General features: G+C 41.4%; 1 protein-coding gene across 1 annotated transcript in view; it reads left to right on the forward strand.

Annotated features, from left to right (window-relative positions):
• The window catches only part of CPE (carboxypeptidase E), a 101732-nt gene extending 82605 nt beyond the window's left edge, over nt 1-19127 (forward strand). Inside the window, exons 4-9 of the mRNA XM_038559152.1 lie at nt 3723-3840; nt 5090-5272; nt 11151-11290; nt 16487-16586; nt 17030-17148; nt 18943-19127. Coding sequence (XP_038415080.1) covers nt 3723-3840; nt 5090-5272; nt 11151-11290; nt 16487-16586; nt 17030-17148; nt 18943-19041 — 759 coding nt within the window. The 3' untranslated portion in view covers nt 19042-19127. The remainder of the gene's footprint in view (nt 1-3722; nt 3841-5089; nt 5273-11150; nt 11291-16486; nt 16587-17029; nt 17149-18942) is intronic.
• The last annotated feature ends 897 nt before the right edge of the window (nt 19128-20024 follow it).

Raw genomic sequence — 20024 nt, forward strand, 5'->3', positions numbered from 1 at the left:
AAGCGTAGTCTCCCACAGTATGGCTTTGCCTCCTGAACTCCCACTCAAACCAGTCCTTGCTTCCCCCACTGTACTGTCTTCCTTTCAGTTTTTACTACTCTTTTCCTCCTATCCAAAGCCTGTCTTCTTTTCCCCCAAGGCATCTTGGAATTCCACCTCCTTCCTAAAGTCTTCAATGATTCTCCAAACCACAGAGATGTCTCTTCTGAACTCATAGAAATACTTGTTGGTACCATTCACTGGGGTAGAGCAAATAGGAGGAATGAAAGAGATGTATAAGGGAGAGGGTTGAAAAGAAATTCAGCACTGCAAGGAAAACTTTGAACATAATATAAAAGAATGTGTTAAACTCCTACATATAATATTATTGCCATTTTTTTGAGCAGTTGAGTCTAATAAACCATAAATTAATTGCAAAGAAAAGCATGGCTATTTTTTAGATTAAAGATTTTTTTTGAGTCCATGTTCTGTATTAGTTATTTTAATGTTGATTTAAATAAAAACTTGAACTGGATTTAATTTAAATTAATTTGAATTCCAAAAACAAATTTAAGTACGTCTAAGAATTTAGCGTATAGCAAGGGAGTTTTTCAGACCACTGTGGAAAGAAAGGATAATTCAATAAATGAAATTGAGAGGAATCCATCTCACAAATTCAGCACAGATCAACATAAAATCTATATTAAAAGTATGAACCTAGAAAAAGAAAATTTTGGTAAGTATACAATTTTTAGAAGGGGATAGAATTTTCTAAATCCCTTATATAGAAGAATTGGCATATGGTGACCATTTGATAGTTATTGAATGAATAAAATGCAGAAGTAGAGACCATAAAGAAAAGATCAGTAGATTTGACAACGTAAATATCTTGATATTTTGTATTTTAATTATCATTATCATTAAATTTGAAAAAAATGAATTGGAAAGACCAATGGAAAACTCAGAAAATATCCATAATATAGAGGGTTAGTGTTTTTACTAGATAAATAACTCTTGCAATTAGCGAGAGATCAGCATTTCAGTAAAAAATCAGTTAAACCATGTATAAATATGTCACCAAAGAATAAACATAAGTGGCTACTAAACACGTAAAAATGGTTCTAGTTTTATTAGTTAATCAAAGAATGCACATTTAAAAGAATTCTAACTTGTCATGTATCAAAGTGACATATTTTAAAAAAACCACATGTCCCATGTTGGTAAGAGTGGTAAGAAGTGGCAAGCTTAATATGCTACTGCTGTATTTTATAGACAGGCAATGTGGGATACATTTTATGAAATTAAAAACTATGCTTAGCTTTTGGTTAAGTTGTTCCATCTCTAGGAAAATTTCCCAAAGGAAAGTGCAGATCTGCACAAAGAGTAGCTACAATTCTACTATTCTCGTAGAATATTTTTTCTATAGTAAACAACTCAGTACCCAACAGTTGGAGAACTACCCCTCAGCTCTATTGAAGTATAATCGCCAAATAAAAAATTGTATAGATGTAAGGTGTACGATGTGATGATTTGACGGAGCAGACGTTATGAATTGATTATCACAGTCAAGCAAATTAACATGTCCATCACCTCACATAGTCACTTTAGTTTTCTTTTGTGGTGCAAATGCTTATGATCTACTCTTTTGGCAAATTTCAAGTATGCAACACAGTGTTATGAAGTCACCATGCTGTGTGTTAGATCCCCAGAGCTCATTCGTCTTATAACTGAAAGTGTGTACCCTCAGACCAACATGTTCCCCTTCTCCCCAACCCCTCCCAGCAACTGGAGGTTGTTAGCGCTCTGGAGCTTGAGTCCAGGCTGGGCTGGAGTCCAGGCTCTGCCAATCAGAACCGACTGGTCTCATGCTATTGCCTGACTTCTCTGTGCCTCAGTTTACGCATCTGCAAAATAGGAGTACGTGTCATCCTTATCTCACAGGGTGGATGTGAGACTTCAATGTGTCACACAGAAAGTCTATAGTAAATATTAGCTATTACTCTGTTCGTGTTTAAGAATGTTATATCCATATACTGGATACTACTCAGCTATTAGCATAGTAACTTAGAAGGCTATTCAAGGACATGCAGAAGTATTTATTACTTGTTGTCAAACAAAAAGGCCACGTATCAAATTTTACATAAATTATCACATTTAAGAAATTATATAAGAGTGTTGGAAAAAGACTGAGAAATATACATATAAAAGCAGTTTGTATCTTTAGATGGTAAAATTATGGGTCATTATAATCTTCTTTCTTTGTGTTTGTCTCCTTTACATTTTTTGCAATAGACATTTTTTTGTAGGCAGAATGAGATAAACCAAGCAAATCAATAATTAAAACAACACCCCATTCTAAGTCACACTTTTTCATGATTATTAGTTGCCTACGAAAAATAGGTTAGTTTTGTTACATGAAAGTTGCTATACTGACAAAGACGTAGTCTTTATAGTTTTGTAGACCGGATTTGAATTCTTAGCTGTGTGAACTTGGACATATTAGTGCTCAGCACCTAGGTTCTTCCCGTGAGGGGGATGACTATCTTTGCTTCTCCACCAGGGATGCTGTGAAGCTCATTCATAAACTGAACAGTGATACAGAAATATAAGATCTTGTAACCATCAAACCCTACTGAGGCTGTTAGAGTTTCTGTCCCAAAGAACAGTATGGATCACACTTCCAGGAATTTTTTTTTTTTTAAATCAATGAGGTATTTGGGAGTTTGAGAGTCTTTCTTGTTGCTATTAAAAACTCACCATATGAATCAAGCATCTGGCTCCAAATTAATTCTTGGTATAAATTTCTTTCCTCTTCTCTTTTGCTATCAGGATATGAGGGGCTGTGAGTCATTAAAAGACAACATGAGAGACTCCTGACTCTGGGACACAAAGGGTTGTAGAGGTGGAAGAGCATAAGGGGATGAGGTGACTTGGTGACAGGCACTAAGGAGGACACCTGATGGGATGAGCACTGGGTTTTATACTGTATGTTGGCAAATTGAATTTACGTAAAAAAAATAAAAATAAAAAATAAAAAAAACAACATGAATTTTTGAAACTTCTGCCTTTAAGATGGTTTTCCCAAAGTAAGCTGATATTTTACAGTGAGTTTTCAAAGAGATCCAGTTGATATCTTTTTATAGGGGTGATGTTAGAGGTACTTGGAGGGAATCGGAAAAATAGTAAGCAATAAAAGAAAATAATAAATAAAAATTAGTAATAATGAAGGAAATAAAATCTACCATATATTTCTAGCGTTTAACTATCATAGAGAACCTTGTTGTCTTCAGTCCCACTATTTTCTTTTCTCCTTGTCTTGTTCTTAGCTTTTATTAACCAAGATCAGATGGAAGTGTTGCAGAATTTGCAGGATGGTTTTCAAGTTTCAAAGCTTTCGTTTCAAAAGCTAAACGAAAACACAAAGAGGAAAAATAGCTGGTGGCTCACAAAAGTACAACTTTTAAGGAAATTCAAACAGCATTGAAATATGTTTTATTATAAATGAGAAAGATAGAGATGGAAACGGTCTTGCTGGAATCTTTTTTATTTTTATGACAACCACCACAAAGTGCTTGAAATGTGACCTATGTGAGCAGCTTTCGATTATTGGTTTTGTTTTCCCTTCTCTATGTCTTTCCTGTCAAGTGATCCCACCAACGATAACCAAATTTATTTTTTCATTTTTATTTATTTATTTTTGATAACCAAATTTATAAGCCTCTCATCTCTAATCTTTCATACAGCTTGCTCCTGAGACCAAGGCAGTCATTCATTGGATTATGGATATTCCTTTCGTGCTCTCTGCCAATCTCCACGGGGGAGACCTCGTGGCCAACTACCCCTATGATGAGACCCGGAGTGGTAGGTGTTCCTCCTGCTTCTCGAACGGCTCAAGGGTTACAACTGCCTCATGAATTTCTATAATATTCTTTCAAGGAACAGGCCATTCAGTGATTTTACCTGTAGAACTATGTATGTTTATTTCATGTGGCATTGGTATAAATATTTGGCAGAAAAGAACTAACTTTTTAATAAGTTTAGTTGAAGAGAAATGTGATCTTGACGGAATGCAAGAGAAGGGGAGACAACAGACTTCATGAGCTCGGGTCACTCTTGAACCCTGGATGAATCGAGAGAAACGGAAATTACATAGGTTTGTGTGCAAGATGGCTTACAAATGGAAGTGGCCTTTTTTTGGAGCTTGATCAGGGCCCAGGTGGATCTCTCCATGTCTTTCCACGCATTCATGCTTCTGCATTCGGAACTGTTTCTAGTGGTGTCAGGGAGGCGAAGTGGTGCTCTGACTTTCTCCAGCTAGTTTTAGTTAAATTTCAGGCCCAGCAAGCTTTAGCCAGATAATGGTTTTCAAAGTGCTCTTTGTTGCTCCAAGAAACTTCCTGCTTTGTATGGATCTCCCGGGGCCTCTGAGGAACTTGGTTTTTTGTAGGCACATCGTGGTGATTTTAGATACTTGGAAACTTGGAGCCCCGAAGAAAGTCTTCGGTGAGACATCGTTACAGTTGAGAGATTTTGTAGTTCCTCGATAGTTGGGAAATTTAAAAGTCTGGCATATTTGATCAGATATGAAGAAGAACACAGTGTATCAAAATATATATTATTTAGTTCCATATTACCCATAGGGGATTTTTTTTATAATTTTTATTTATTTATGATAGTCACACAGAGAGAGAGAGGCAGAGACACAGGCAGAGGGAGAAGCAGGCTCCATGCACCAGGAGCCCGACGTGGGATTCGATCCCGGGTCTCCAGGATCGTGCCCTGGGCCAAAGGCAGGCGCCAAACCGCTGCGCCACCCAGGGATCCCCCATAGGGTATTTTTTTTTCTACTTTAAACTCAAATCCTGAAAATTATGTGTGAGAGTGCTTCATGGTGGCTATGAGGTTACCTTTTTTTTTGTTGCTGTTGTTGTTGTTTTGAGGTTACCCTTTATAAATTAAAAAAAAAATTTTTTTTAATTAAAACTTTTAACAATGGAAATCTCCTGTTTACTCAGGTCTAGTTTACCGTAAGTTTATCACCTTTTCTCATGAAACTTTCAAGGCATAAGTAGAATGTACATTTCTTTCATCTTGTGGGTTTATTTTCCAGGTAGTGCCCATGAATATAGCTCCTGCCCGGATGATGCCATTTTCCAAAGCTTGGCTCGGGCGTACTCCTCTTTTAACCCACCCATGTCTGACCCCAACCGGCCCCCGTGTCGCAAGAATGATGACGACAGCAGCTTCATAGATGGAACAACCAACGGTGCTGCTTGGTATAGTGTACCTGGCGGTGAGTCGGGCAGAAGTTTCCAGTGTGATGTAGTCCTGCTTGTTTCTTTTTCCTTTTTTGCTTGTGTTTTGTTGCCATATCCAAAAAGCTGTTGCCAAGACCAATGACCAGGTTTTTCCCTATGTTTTCTTCTAGTGGCTTTACGATTTCTGATCTTACATTTACTTTTTCAATCCATTTTGAGTTAATTTTTGTGTATGTATGAGATAAAATTCCAATGTGTTTCATCTGCATGTGGATATCCAGTTTTCCCAGCAGCTTTTATGAAAGAGATGAGCCTTTCTCCATTAAGTATTCTTGGTTTCCTTGTCAAATATTAGTTAACTGTGTCAAATATTATTAACTGTCAATATTTATGTGTCAGGATTTATCTCTGGGCTCCTGAATCTGTATCTCTGATCTATGTGTCTGTTTTTATGCCAGTATCATACCATTTTGATTACTGTGGCTTTGTGAGTATAGATTGAAATCACAAAGTATGTCTCCAGTTTTATTCTTATATCTCAAGATTGGTTTGGCTATTTGGTGCCTGTCGTGGTTCCATATAATCTTTAGGATTTTTTTCTCTGTCTGTAAAAGAATGCTATTGGAATTTTGATAGGGATTGCATTGAATCTGTAGACGGTTTTGAGTAGTATGGACATTTTAATAATATTAATTCTGATCTGTGAACGCAGGATGTCTTTCCATTTATTTGTGTCTTCTTCAGTTTCTTTCATTAGTGTCATAGTGTTCAGTTTATAGATCTTTCACCTCCTTGGTTAAATTTATTCCTGAGTATTAGTTTTTTGATACTGTTGTAAGTGGGATTGTTTTCTTTGTTTTTTTTTTTTGAATAGTTCACTGTTAGTTATAGAAATGAAACCAATTTTTGTGTTGATTTTGTAGCCTGCAACTTTAATGATTTTGTTTAATTAGTTCCAAGAGCTTTTTTAGTACAATCTTTAGGACTTTTTACGTTTAAGATCGTATCATCTGCAGACAGTTTTACCTCACCTTTTTTTTTTTTTTTCCAATTTGGATGTCTTATTTTTTTTTCTTTCCTGATTGTTTTGAGTAGGACTTCTAATACTATATTGAATAGGAGTGGTGAAAATGGGCATCTTTTTCTTGTTCCTGATCTTCGACAAAAAGCTTTCAGCCTTTTACTATTAAGTATGATGTTAGCTGTGGACTCGTCATAATCAGCCTTTATTATGTTGAGGTACGGTCCTTTTACATCCAGTTTGTTGAGAGTTTTTATCATGAAAAGGTGTTGAATCTTGTCAAAATCTTTCTATGCAATCTTTGAGATGATCATGGTTTTTATCTGTCCTTCTATTAATGTGATGCATCCCATTTGTTGATTTGCGTATGTTGAACCATCCTTGCATCCCAAATATAAACTCCACTTGCTCATTCTGTATGATCCTTTCAATGTGCTGTTGAACTCAGTTGGCTAGTATTTTGTTGAGAATTTTTGCAACCGTATTCATCAGGGTTATTGGCTTGTAGTTTTCTTTTCTTATAATGTCCTTTTCTGGCTTTGGTATCCAGGTAATGCTGACTTATAAAATGAGTTTGAGAGGGTTTCCTCCTCTTTTTTTAAGGAAGAGTTTTAGAAGGATTGGTGTTAATTCTTATTTAAATGTTTGGTAGAATTCATCAGTGAAACCATATTGTCTTGGGCTTTTCTTTATTGGGAAAATTTTGATTGCTGGTTCAGTCTTCCTGCTCGTAATTGATTTTCTGTTTCTTCATAATTCATAATTCAGTGTTGGGAGGCTGCATGTCTCTAGAAATTTACTCATTTCTTCTAAGTCATCCAATTGTTGGTAATAATCCTTCATAGTGGTCTCTTAAGATCCTTTGTATTTCTGTCGTATCAGTTGTAGTGTCTCCACTTCCATTTCTGATTATTTTTGGGGTTTTCTCTCTCAATTCTTACTCTAGTAAAATGTTTGTCAGTCTTGTTTATCTTAAACAAAACAAAACAAAAAAACAGCCTGGCTGTTAGATTTTTTTGATCTTTCCTTTTTTCTTGTCTGTATTTCATTTGTTTCTGCTCAGATCTTTGTTATTTCCTTCTTTCTGCTAACTTTGGACTTAGTTTATTCTTCTTTTTTCTAGTTCCTTGATGTATCCAGTTAGATTGTTTATTCAAGATCCTTCTTTTTTCTCAGTGCAGCCATTTATTGTAATAAACTTTCCTCTTAGAACTGCTTTTACCTCATCCCACGAGTTTTTGTATGCTGTATTTTTCTCTTTTCTTTCTTTCTTTCTTTCTTTCTTTCTTTCTTTCTTTCTTTCTTTCTTTCTTTTTCTTTCTTTCTCTCTCTCTCTCTTTCTTTCTTCTTTCTTTCTTTTTTTTTTGTTTCATGATATTTGGTTTCCCGTTTGATTTCCTTTTTGACCCATTGGTTGTCCAGAAGGGCATTGTTTTAATTTTCTACATAATTGTGAATCTATCCTGGATAATATTCCACGTGGGCTTGAGAAGAATGTGTAATTCTGCTATTGGATGGAGTGTGCCATGTATGTCTATTAGGTACATTTGGTCTGACATATGGTTCAAGGGCAATTGTTTCCTTATTGATTTCCAACTGGATAATCTATTCATTGTTGAAACTGGGATATTGAAGTCTCCTATTATTATTATATTGTTGTCTATTTTTCTCTTCAGATCTGTTAGTATTTGCTTAATATATGTAAATGCTCCTATGTTGAGCACATATATAATTTTAAAGAGTTATGTCCTCTGATTAATTTCCCCTTCTATCATTTTATAATGACCATCTTTGTCTCTTGTTATAGCTTTTTGGCTTAAAGTGTATTTTGTCTGATAAAAGTATAACCACCTCTACTCTTTTCAGGTTTCCACTTGCATGGAATTTTTTTTTTTCATTCCTTCACTATGAGCTTTTATTACCCTTAAAGATCGAGAGGCTCTGAGGCTCTGGTCGGCACCATATAGTTGGGTCTTGTTTTTTTCTTTTATTTATTTTTTTCTAAATCTGGTCAGACTATGTCTTTGTGGAGAATTTAAAGCATTAACATTTAAAGGACATATTAATACCATCTTATTGTTTTCTGGCAGTTTTGTAGTTCCCTTGTTCCTTTCTTCCTCTCTTTCTGACCTCTTTTGTGAATTGATGATTTCCTTAGTGATATGCTTTGGTGCTTATACCTTTATCTTTTGTGACTCTACTGTAAGTTTTGCTTTGTGGTTAGCATGAGGTTTACAGCTTATAGACATAATAATCCATTTTAAGCTGGTAGCTTAATTTTGATCAGTTGCAAAAGCCCTTTCTATGCTGTTCCCCACCAATATTTTGTTCTGATGTCACAGTTTACATTTTTTTCTTGTTGTGTATTCATTAACAAATTATTGTGGATATAGTTATTTTTAATGCTTTTGTCCTTTTATTTTCATTCTAGAGTTAAGTGATTAACACTACCAGGGATCCCTGGGTGGCGCAGCGGTTTGGCGCCTGCCTTTGGCCCAGGGCGCGATCCTGGAGACCCGGGATCGAATCCCACATCGGGCTCCCGGTGCATGGAGCCTGCTTCTCCCTCTGCCTGTGTCTCTGCCTCTCTCTCTCTCTCTCTCTGTGACTATCATAAATAAATAAAAATTAAAAAAAAAAAAAAAAAAAAAAAAAAAACCCCTACCATAACACAGTGTTATGGATTTGGATTTGACCCTATACCTACCTTTACCAGTGTGTTGCATATTTTTATATGTTTCCATGTTACAAATTAGTATCCTTTCATTTCAGCTTCAAGTGAACACCTTTCAGCGTATCTTGTAAGGCAGTTCTAATGTGATGAACTCCTTCAGCTTTTATCTGGGAAAGTCTGTCTCCTTTATTTCTGAAGGACAAGTTTGCTCAGTAAAGTTTTCCTGGTTGACAGTTTCTTTCTTTCACTTTGAACATATCATCCCACTGTTTCCTGGCCTGTAAGGTTTCTGCTGAGAAATCTACTGATAGCCTCATGGGTGGTGCGGGGGTGGGGTGGAAGGGTGGAATTTCCTATTGTAGGTCATAAGCTTTTTTTTTTTTTTTTCCTTTTTTAGCTCCTTTTAAGATCATCTCTTTGTCTTTGATTTTTTTCTTTTTTTTGTCTTTGATTTTTTTTTTTGACTGCTTTATTCTAATATGTCCTGGAGAAGATCTTTTTGAATTAAAATATTTGGGAGACCTATGAACTTGGATGTCCAAATTTCTTCCTGGATTTAGGAAGTTCTCAGCCATTATTTCTTGATGTTAGCCTTCTTTCTCTTCTCTCTGTCTTTGCCTTCTGGGACTCTAGTGATGTGTAGATTTTTTTCTTAATGATATCCCCTAGTCATGTAGGCGTTCTTCACTCTTTTTCATTCTTTTTTCTTTGTTTTCATATGATTGGATAATTTCAAATGACCTATTTCTGCCTACTGATTCTTCTCCTTGATCCAGTCTGCTGTTAATGCTATCTGTTGCATTTTTCCTCCTTCTAATTCCATATATATAATATATATACATATATTTTTAGCTCCAGGATTTTTTTTAGCTCTTGTTATGATTTCTATCTTTCTGTGAAACTTCTCATTTTGCTCATAAATTGTTTTCCTGATTTTATGAATTGTTTCTGTTTTTTCTCGTAGGTCATGGAGTTTCCTTAAAACAACTATTTTGAATTTTTCTATTGGGAAAATCATAGATCTCTGTTTCTTTGGGGTTGGTTACTAGAAAATTATTGTGTTCCTTTGGTGGGATCATGATTCCTTGATTTTTCATGTTCCTTGAAGTCTTGTTTACTGCCTTCCCATTTGAAGATGCAGTCACCTCTTTCTGCCTTTACCAACTGGTTTTGGTAGAGTAATAACTTCTCTCAGTCCTGTTAGGGATTCTGAGGCTTTCCCAGACCTTTTCTATGTTATACCTCCTCCATACTTCTTAAGGAGAGAATTCTTAAGACTTTATGGCTTCTTTTGATCTGACAAGGTCAGGCCTATTGCTGATAGCCTCCTGTTTGCTTTCCTTAGGGCAGCGCTGAATGTTCCGATTTGTGTCCTTTCTCTCAGCCCTGCAGAGTTGGGCCAGCTTGCTGTGCACACTCATTAGGCATCTGCAAAGGCTCCCCTTGCTACTGTCAGTGGTTCGCAGGCGGAGCTGTTAGGGGAGCTGTGGGCCGGTTGAGGGGTCTCCAGGCGAGGTGTCCCCAGTGGTGAACAGGCAGGCTTCCTGATGGCGTCTGTGGCATGGTTAGTAAGGCCCACATCCCTTTGCTACACTCTGCAAATCTTGGTTACTGTTCCCCCAGCCATTCTCTGCCCTGGTCATGGGCCTCCTCTAGTTTTCTGATGGGGTGAGAGAGAAGTGGTGTCCGGTACGGCTCACCCACACATTCCCACCTTCCCTCATGGGAGAGATCATGGACCTAAAGGCTCTCTTGGCGCTGAGCTGTGCCTCCTCAGGGAAGGGGGGCTGCAAGTGAAGCCAGACCATTCCTCACACTTCTCCAGGGCATCCAGTCTGGGTGTTTTCCCCCTCCTGTGGCGCCCCGGGACTGCTGCACTGCCGCCCAGCCTTCCACGAGGGCACTCTGCTCCACCGGACACTGTCCCAACGGGGTGCTGTCTTAGGGGGGCAGGAGATGCCCCCTCTGTCATCCTCCTGTCCCTGTTCGCATTGCCCATTCCAGGGCCGCGGGGTGCCCGAGTGAGGGCTTGGGAGCCCATGAGGGTGCTCGAAGGCAGAGACAGCCGCCTGGTTAGTGGTGTGTCCTGGGGGGGCTGCCCGGTGGCCACTGGTGGGCCCCGAGCCTGGCCCTCGGCGCGGCAGGCCGCTCGGTGCTGGGGCGGGGGGCGGGGGGAGCCGCAGGTGTCTCCCGACTTCTCCGCTTGGTGCTTTGGCAGGAATGCAGGACTTCAACTACCTCAGCAGCAACTGCTTCGAGATCACCGTGGAGCTGAGCTGTGAAAAGTTCCCGCCTGAAGAGAGCCTGAGGAGCTACTGGGAGGATAACAAGAACTCCCTGGTCCGCTACCTCGAGCAGGTAAGCAGCCTCGGGCGCAGAGTGGGGCTTCCCAGGGGGGCCCAGCCCGGGGCCACTGACCTGGCCTGGCGAGCCCGTCGGGGAGGTCGCGGCAGGTGCTGGGCCGCCGCAGGCCTGGCGGCTCCTGTCCTGACTATTCACCGGGAACCACTGAACGGGGTCTGTGGGAGGGCGAGGGCACGGCCTGTGCGGGTCCTGTTGTCGCCCGGTCCTCCTGCCCCCCATCTCGGGCCTGTGGGGCGCCCTGGGTGGGAGCAGCACGTCTGCGCTGGTCCTGTTGCCCCGGGCTCTCCTGTCCCCCATCTCGGGCCTGTGGGGCGCCTCGGGCGATGGCAGCACAGCGTGTGTGTGTGTGTGTGTGTGTGTGTGTGTGTGTGTGTGTGTGGTGTTGCCCCAGGCCCTCCTGCCTCCCGTCTCAGGCCTGTCGGGCACCCCCGGGCGGGAGCAGCATAGCCTGCGCTCCTCCTGCTGCCCTGGCCCCTCCTGTCCCCCATCTCGGGCCTGTCGGGCGCCCCGGGTGGTGGCAGCACAGCCTGTGTGTGTCGTGTTGCCCCAGCCCCTCCTGCCCCCCATCTCGGGCCTGTCGGGTGCCCCCCGCGGGAGCAGGGCGACGGCAGGGGAACGAGGCCCCTGGGCTCCAGGCCTTAGGAGGCGCTCGTCGCCGGGGCCTGTGGGTAGAGGGTCCCCCCAGGTGCGAGCACCTTCTCAAACGCTGTGCCCCACGTGCCCCACTTGTCTCCCCGTCGACTCAGCGGGACCCGAGGCAGTCATCGTGATGCCAGCTGACCATTCCTGGCCATTCCGGGTTCCCAGACACTGTTCTGAGTGCCTTGTGATCATTAAGGCATTTAATCTTCACAACAGACCCTATGAGGGAAGTTGTACTGTCATCATCATCATCCTCATCAACATTCTCATCCCCGAATTAAAAATGAGGGATCAGAGATGCAGACAAAGCAAACAGCTTGCCTGAACTCACTCGGGCAGAACCTGGGCTGTCTCATTCCAGAATGACCGTGCCGTGTGGTCTCTGACGGCACAAGCCTAGCTCTGTGCTGGAGAGGCGCTTACGTAGCCATTCCAGTGCGATCTGTACAGAATTTGGGGGGAATCTCACCATCTGCTGGAGCGAGACGTCTCACCTACTGAGACCCAACCCAGGCCAGTCCCCTGGCCACCCCACGTCTCTGTAGTGTGCTGACATTGGCACCAGACCTAAAGACTCCGTTCCTCGCCTGCAGGGCCTTGACAGTCTTCAAGTTCCAGTCCATGTGTGGCTGTTTACACCCAAAGTCAGGTAGAGTGGTGTCCGTTTCATGTGCCAGCAGAGAGTCCAGACTAATTTAAAAACGAATTTGATATGAACAAATGCTGTTAAGTAAACATGACACTATTTGCATATATGTGGACAACATATGCATAGGAAACTGATGCATTTTAAGACATGTAAAAGTATTCTACACATGTCAGATATCCACATAAAACCTTACTAAAAGTGAGTCTCAGGGAATATATCCACTAATTACAATAATTAAAAATTACTCATCACACAAGATTTTTTCAATCAGAGGAATCCTGCTGCATGTTAATAGAAAAAGGTATTTTTACCAACAAAAGCCAAGGGTAATTAGCTATGTGGACCCTACAACAACTTTAATAAGAGCTCCTGAATAGGATCTCCTTTGAGGAGAGTTATAAAAATGCTTTTTGGACAGAGGAAGTAAGACGGGGTTATTTGGTGTGTCCTCCACTTAACACATTAAATGATGTCTCCTCTATATAGTGCTTTTCATTTTATTTACATAGCTCTTTTTTTTTTTTTAAGATTTCATTTATCCATTTGAGAGAGAGAGAGAGAAAGAAAGAAAGAGAACAAGTAGGGGGAGAAGCAGGCAGAGGGAGAGGGCGAAGCAGGCTCCCCATGGAGCAGGGAGACCTATGTGGGGCTCCATCCTAGAACCCCGATATCATGACCTGAGCCGATGGCAGACGCTCAACAGACCGAGGCACCCAGGTCCCCCTTTGTGGTTCTTTCAACCAAAATGTATTCAGCTCCTCTAGGGTCTTAGGCACATCGTTAAGCACTGGGGGTAGTTAGTGACTGCCCTCAAGAAGTCTTCCTATTAGTGGAGTTCAGAACTTAGGTCAATTAGATTAGGTCAGAAATTAGATTGGGTCAATACCTAACCATAGGAGAGGATGGTAAATTCTAAAATAAAGGTCAATTACAAAGAGTAATGGCAGCACTCTGGGTCCCTAACTCAGTCCTGGGGTTCAGAAAAGTCTTCTTGGAACTTTAAGAACTTGCAAGATTTACGATAGTTGACGCCGATAAGATTATTACTCTGATCATCAATTGAAAAACAGGTTCAGCTGCTGCTGAAGTGTCAGTTCTTAAGGAAAAACTCAATACAAAACAAACCCCACGGGTGTGTACCATCAGGAGGAAGGAGAATGTGTGTGATATTTGTGGTAGCAAGTAGGCGTGTGTCAGTTCTTCAGTTTATATAGAAATAAGCCAAAAAGAAGAGGGAGCTGGCTGGCCATACAGACCTGTCTTACGCCACTTGGAATGAGAACTTGCACACCCACGGGCTCCACCCTGGGGGACGGCCGCGTTACCGTGCAGGCCGCAGAGATGCAGTTCGTCTACACCGAACTCCCCCAGCTTGCTTCATGGGACACTTAGTCCCGGGCGTCAAGGGCTGATGACAGATCAGTGAAGACGGCCGGACGTTCTGTGTTGGAGTTATTTTATCGACAGTGGGACAGAGTACGATGGGGCTTAGTAATTAAACACCTGGACCCAAAGTCCGAGTGTGGACTAGTTGACAGCTCGTGGAAAATAGGAGATTAGGGGATCTAACCTGTAATCTCTAATTCTGTAATTGGTTGAGAGGAAATCTCCTGCAGAGTTTTAAAGGGATGTTTGCAGCAACTGGAATTGTAAAGTGAATTAGGGTAAATAGTTTGAGCCTCTCACTCGGTAGCTCTGGAACAGTCCAGTTCCCAAAGTTCCCAAAGAAATCCACGAAGACTGGTTCATGGGCACCTGCATCAGAATCGCCTAGGTTCTCGTTAAAAATGAGCTTCCGGCCCCACCAATGAGCCCCACTCCCTGCATCGCAGGACCTCAGAGTCTCCGTCCCAGCAAGCGCTCTGGGTGGCAGTTGGGCACGGGAGGGCCTAAGGGTCACTGACACGAACAGTTCTACTCACAGTGGAGAATCTTCTGGATGGGGTTTCGGTTTCCTTTTTTTTCCAGTCTTTGTTGATTGACATCCTGGAATCCGAGGAGAGAGCATTATAGGAGGGACAAGTAGAGTGAATAGCTTCTTCAAGCACGAGTGAAATGTGAATTTCTGTGATTTCCTTTGCAGAAGCCATAGAATGGCCGCAGCTCCCGATCTGCATTCGCGTGGAGTTACGAGACCCCGTAACATTTCCACTGAGATTTACGGCTACGGTGGCAGTTTTTTCAGAGATGTTTGCTCCAAAATTGCCATCTCACAGATAGATATCTACCTATTTCACTACTTCTTAAACTGCATACTCTAAGTTTGGGGTTGCAGAGACAGAAAAAAGTAAAGACATGAATATTAACTGGGTATATTTGTGCCTAATGCAGACAAGCTATATGTTTTTGAAGGGATTGACTTATTGTCCAATGGCAAGGAAATTTAAAACTTTCATTTCCCTAAGGTTTCCCTAACCTGATCATAATATTGATCATAATATTGATCAGGTTTATTCATAATATTGAATATTTATGATAATATTGATCATACCAGGATTATAGTGTCTCAAGATGCATAAAGTACATGTGGGTAAATTATTGCTTGTTTATAAGCTTTCTAAATTTCTTTGAAGAACCCTCATATTAAGAAATTAAAATTTGTATGTTTTCTCTGATTTTCTGTTCTCTGTGTACCTCTCTTCCTTTTCCCTAAAAATTGAAAAAAAATTTTTTAAAGATTTATTTATTTATTTATTTATTTATTTATTTATTTATTTATTTATTCTTGATAGACACAGAGATTGAGAGAGAGGCAGAGACACAGGAGGAGGGAGAAGCAGGCTCCATGCTGGGAGCCCGACGTGGGACTCGATCCCGGGACTCTAGGATCGCGCCCTGGGCCAAAGGCAGGCGCTAAACCGCTGAGCCACCCAGGGATCCCCCTTAAAAATTTTCTGATCCCCAAGTTGCCTTTGGGGAAAGGGAGTACATGTTATTTTTATAGAGTTTTAGAAGTTCTGCTTTTTTTTTTTTTAAATAGCAAATGCAAAAAGATTTGCTGATTGGTAATCAGGGGCATCTCTTTGATAAAACTTTGTGCTACTGTCAGATTTATTCTGATGACAAAGGCAAACCCAAGACTTAATCAACCTCCTGTAGGAAATATTCCAGTCAGTAGCCTCAGTAGCAAAAGAAAATCCACTTTTGAGGGTGAGACTGAGTGAGGGGCGAGCTGAGGCTTTGGGAAGTGGGGCCTCTTCTGTTAAGGAATTGAGCTTAATGAATCACCATTTGGTATTCCAGAAGCAGCACTTTCTCAGGAACCTGAAGTGACCTCGGTCACTCGAAACACATATGGATTTAGTTGAGTTCTGCTTAAAATGAAGGAAAAAGCCGCTCTCGTAGTTTGCGTCGCCTTAGTTGTTGACTGCAACGTGGTTCGCGGGCGTTATTCTCCAGGGCATCTCTTCCTGCCTTTCCAAATCTCGTCTTCAGTCTTGAAGTCCAAATCTCGTCTTTCATGTCACTTATTTTCAACCGGAATCATGTCGTCACTGGGTGTATTGCAAGGGCGGCCACAGTGTGTCTCTATTCAGCAGGAGCGAGGACTCGAGGGCCAAACGTCAGAAGGAGAAAGTACTGAAATCTGCCCAGCCCCGCGCTGCGTCCGGGTGGGACACACCTGGTTTGGTGGTTTTGGTGGTCAGGAGGGTACTTCGCTGGCGTCCTGTGGCTCAGAACGAGATGTCAGTTTTCAGGGGATTACCTCTCATTTGTCCACTTGAGGAAAGATCAGCGTAAAGAGCGTTCAAGATACTTAGCGGCTTTTTGAGCCTCTTCTGATCCTAGGCAAGGGGGATCTAACGGGACTTTGCTAGGAAATGCGGGCATTCTTGACGCGAAGTGTATTCCTGGATCATTTCTAATTTGCCGTTTTTGGTTGTTCTTGACCTTGACAGATACACCGGGGAGTTAAAGGCTTTGTGCGCGACCTTCAGGGGAACCCGATCGCCAACGCAACCATCTCCGTGGAAGGAATAGACCACGACGTCACATCTGGTGGGTGCTTTTGCCGTGGCCTGGAGGCCCTAGGGGGTGCACGGAGCATGAGTCCTTGCTGTGGCCGCCGCGGTTCTCTGCTCTTGGGGCCTCCTGTGTCCCTCCCTCGCTCCCGCCCTGCTGCCTCTGCCTCCTTCCGGTCCTGGCCTTGGGCGCCCTGCTCAGCGAGGAGCCTGCTTCTCCCTCTCCCTCCTCCCCTCCTCTTCTGCTGGTGCTCTCTCTCTCTCTCTCTCTCTCTCTCTCTCGCAAGTGAACAAATAAAAAAAAAATCTTAAAAAAAAGAAATTTCTAACTTTTTCTAAGAGAGTGTAACACTCATTTCAGTGGAGCTTTATCAAATTCCATAAACAGCTGCTTTAAAAATAGGGAATCAAAGAAGTTGAGGTATGCTGGGTTTTCTAAAATGGCCTAAATCTGTGACTTGGTATTTTGTTTCCCTACAGCAAAGGATGGTGATTACTGGCGATTGCTTGTACCTGGAAACTATAAGCTCACAGCCTCAGCTCCAGGCTATCTGGCAACCACAAAGAAAGTAGCAGTTCCTTACAGCCCTGCTGTTGGGGTAAGAAGTCATAATTTCTAAGATCTATGGAGCGCTCTGTATGTGTCGGACATATTCAAGTCATTTCTATTTAGTCTTCATAATAACCCTGTGAGGTAGGTACCGCTGTTACCCCATTTAGCAGGTGAGAAAACTGAGGCCTAGTGAAGTCAAGTAACTTGACCAAGGGCTCCTTGGTTGATTTTTTTTTTTAAATTTTTATTTTTTTATGATAGTCACAGAGAGAGAGAGAGAGAGGCAGAGACACAGGCAGAGGGAGAAGCAGGCTCCATGCACCGGGAGCCTGATGTGGGATTCGATCCTGGGTCTCCAGGATCGCGCCCTGGGCCAAAGGCAGGCGCTAAACCGCTGCGCCACCCAGGGATCCCTCCTTGGTTGATTTTATACTACTCAATGTGAAGCTCCCTTATCACTTCTCGGTTTTTGAAGACATCCACAAGAAAATCGAATACAACTTAAAAAAAAAATGAAGGTTTTATTTGCCACCTTGATTGCAATCTAAAATGACATTTCTGTTCCATTTATCTTTTTTATTTCTAGCATCCAGTACAATACTCAGTGAGTATTTGGAAAAGTTAATTATGCCTGCCAGGTGATCTTGGGCATTAACCAAACATTTATTAAGCACATATTATGAGAGAGACCCTAAGAGCTATCAAAAAGTGCGTCCTATTTAAGTAGGTGCGACTTATTTAGTTAGGAAGGTGATGGTGAGGAGACCAAAGCTGCTCTCGGAGCAGGATTCTACTGCTATCTTGGCGTCACCTTTTTGCAACCAGGGAATGGCCTGCAGGATTTCCAGTTGCAAGGCTTCCTGAAAAATAATTTACTGCGTTTTTGTGCTTGAATCCAAAGTTTGAAGTCTAACGTGCTTGGTTATGCAAACAGAGCATCTTGAGTTTCTAACTGGTGCTTTGGTTTTCGTCGTGTGTATGTGTACATTAGGCTGCATATGTAGTAAAATGAGGAGATAAATTTGGGCAGATGGAACCTGGGAAAAAGGAGCTCCAGGACCAGGTTGTTAAATATTCAGTTATTTGGATCTTAGCCTGCCCCGTGTGATTTCAAGGAGGTAGTGAGTGTTATCAGATTCCTGACTGACTAGGGGCTCAAGCGGCCAGACCAAGGAACCCTCGCTTCTACTTGCAGTGAGAGCAGAGGAACGTAGGGGCCGGAGGAGGACTGAGGCTGGACGTACAGATTTTGAATATGCAGGAGTGCACGGACCTGCAGAGACCTGCTGGGAACTCCCAGTCCACCCAGAGAGTTGAGTTCCTGGGCCACTGGTCCCTGTGGCGGTTTGGAGATGTGTGTGTCTCCCTCAGTCTCCTTAGCAGATTCAAGATTCTGGAAAGCAGAACCTGTGGTTTAGGACACGAGGAAACTGAGCTACATTCTTCCATGTATCCCCAGCTATTAGGAGAAAATTCAAAGTTTATGGAATCTCAGTGAATACTCAAAGGCAGAAAATTAATTATAAATTATACCTTCTTCTTGAGGAGAGGGGAAGATTGCCCTTAAATAGACTGCCTTTACACAATCTGCTTTTAAATAATCCTACAAGGCTATAAGATCAAAGCACATTTCAAACATAATGGCCTCTGATTGTTTTTTTTTTTTCCCCTGAAAGTATCTTTTATTTATCACAAGAGATTTTTAGGATATCCTTTAATTCAGGTGGCTTTACTGAACTTAGTCTATAAGCTCTAGAACTGCGCTAAATTTTTAAAAAACTCAGCTTTTAAAAATATACCTGCAATTTGGTAACAACATATTCTTGATTTTCTCCTTTAGGTTGATTTTGAACTGGAGTCATTTTCTGAAAGGAAAGAAGAGGAAAAGGAAGAATTGATGGAATGGTGGAAAATGATGTCAGAAACTTTAAATTTCTAAAGAAGCTTCTAAGTAGCTGCTTTTAATCAATCTATATTATATAGTATGATGTAACGTGGCCATTTTCTTTTAGATTTTGTGCAATATTTAACATTGATTTATTTTGTAATCATTTAAATATTAATAGATACTACTTAAAAACAATTAGACTTTTAGGTAAAATGTAAGAACTTGGTCTGTTTCTTCTCATATAACATTGATTTTCGTACGTATATTAATCATGGAGGACTGTAGAAAAAGTTTAAGCGATCTTGCCGTTTTAGACTTAAATGCAATATTTCACATGCTATTTACAATGCAGAGATTTTTTTTGAGTAATTCTAGCCTTTAAAAATGAACGAAGTCCTTCTAATGTTAATTGGTGACGCTGCCGCATAGTGAGTGCCACTGAGAAGGTCAACAGCTGCAGCTTGGAGTTGTGGGCACCATACACCGCAAGACTTTGATACTTCAGTGTGAATTGCCACTTGTCTTGTGCTGACGAGCTACACGAGCATGATCTTGTTAATGCATTTTTTGGATGGGAAGGAAACGTAAATGTTTAGGAAGAGGCTTTATGATAAGGATGGAAAGCGACTTCTTGCTTGTACATACGGGGGCTATACTGCTATATTATTTAGCCTGTTAACACTGTTTAAAAGTTTAAGGATTTTCTCTTGGTTGTAGATTGGTCTAGAATTGCATTCTGAATGAATAAAAGTTAAAAAAAAAAAAAAAAGAATCCCTGTGGTCTTTTTTTAAATTCTCTATGGGTTTTGGCCTAGAGTTGTTTTGTGATAAAAAGTGTATTTCCTTGATGACGGCCTCTTACTTGTTAAACCTCGCCATTTTTAATTAATTAATTATGATTTTATTTATTTGAAAGAGAGAATGAACATGGATGGGTGGAGGTGGAGGTGCAGAGGGAGAGGGAGAAGCAGACTCCCCGCTGAGCAGGGAGCCTGACACCAGAGGGGCACGGAGGGGCACAGAGGGGCACGGAG

The sequence above is a fragment of the Canis lupus genome, chromosome 15 (assembly GCF_011100685.1).
Source record: "Canis lupus familiaris isolate Mischka breed German Shepherd chromosome 15, alternate assembly UU_Cfam_GSD_1.0, whole genome shotgun sequence".
In the NCBI taxonomy this organism is placed as follows: domain Eukaryota; kingdom Metazoa; phylum Chordata; class Mammalia; order Carnivora; family Canidae; genus Canis; species Canis lupus.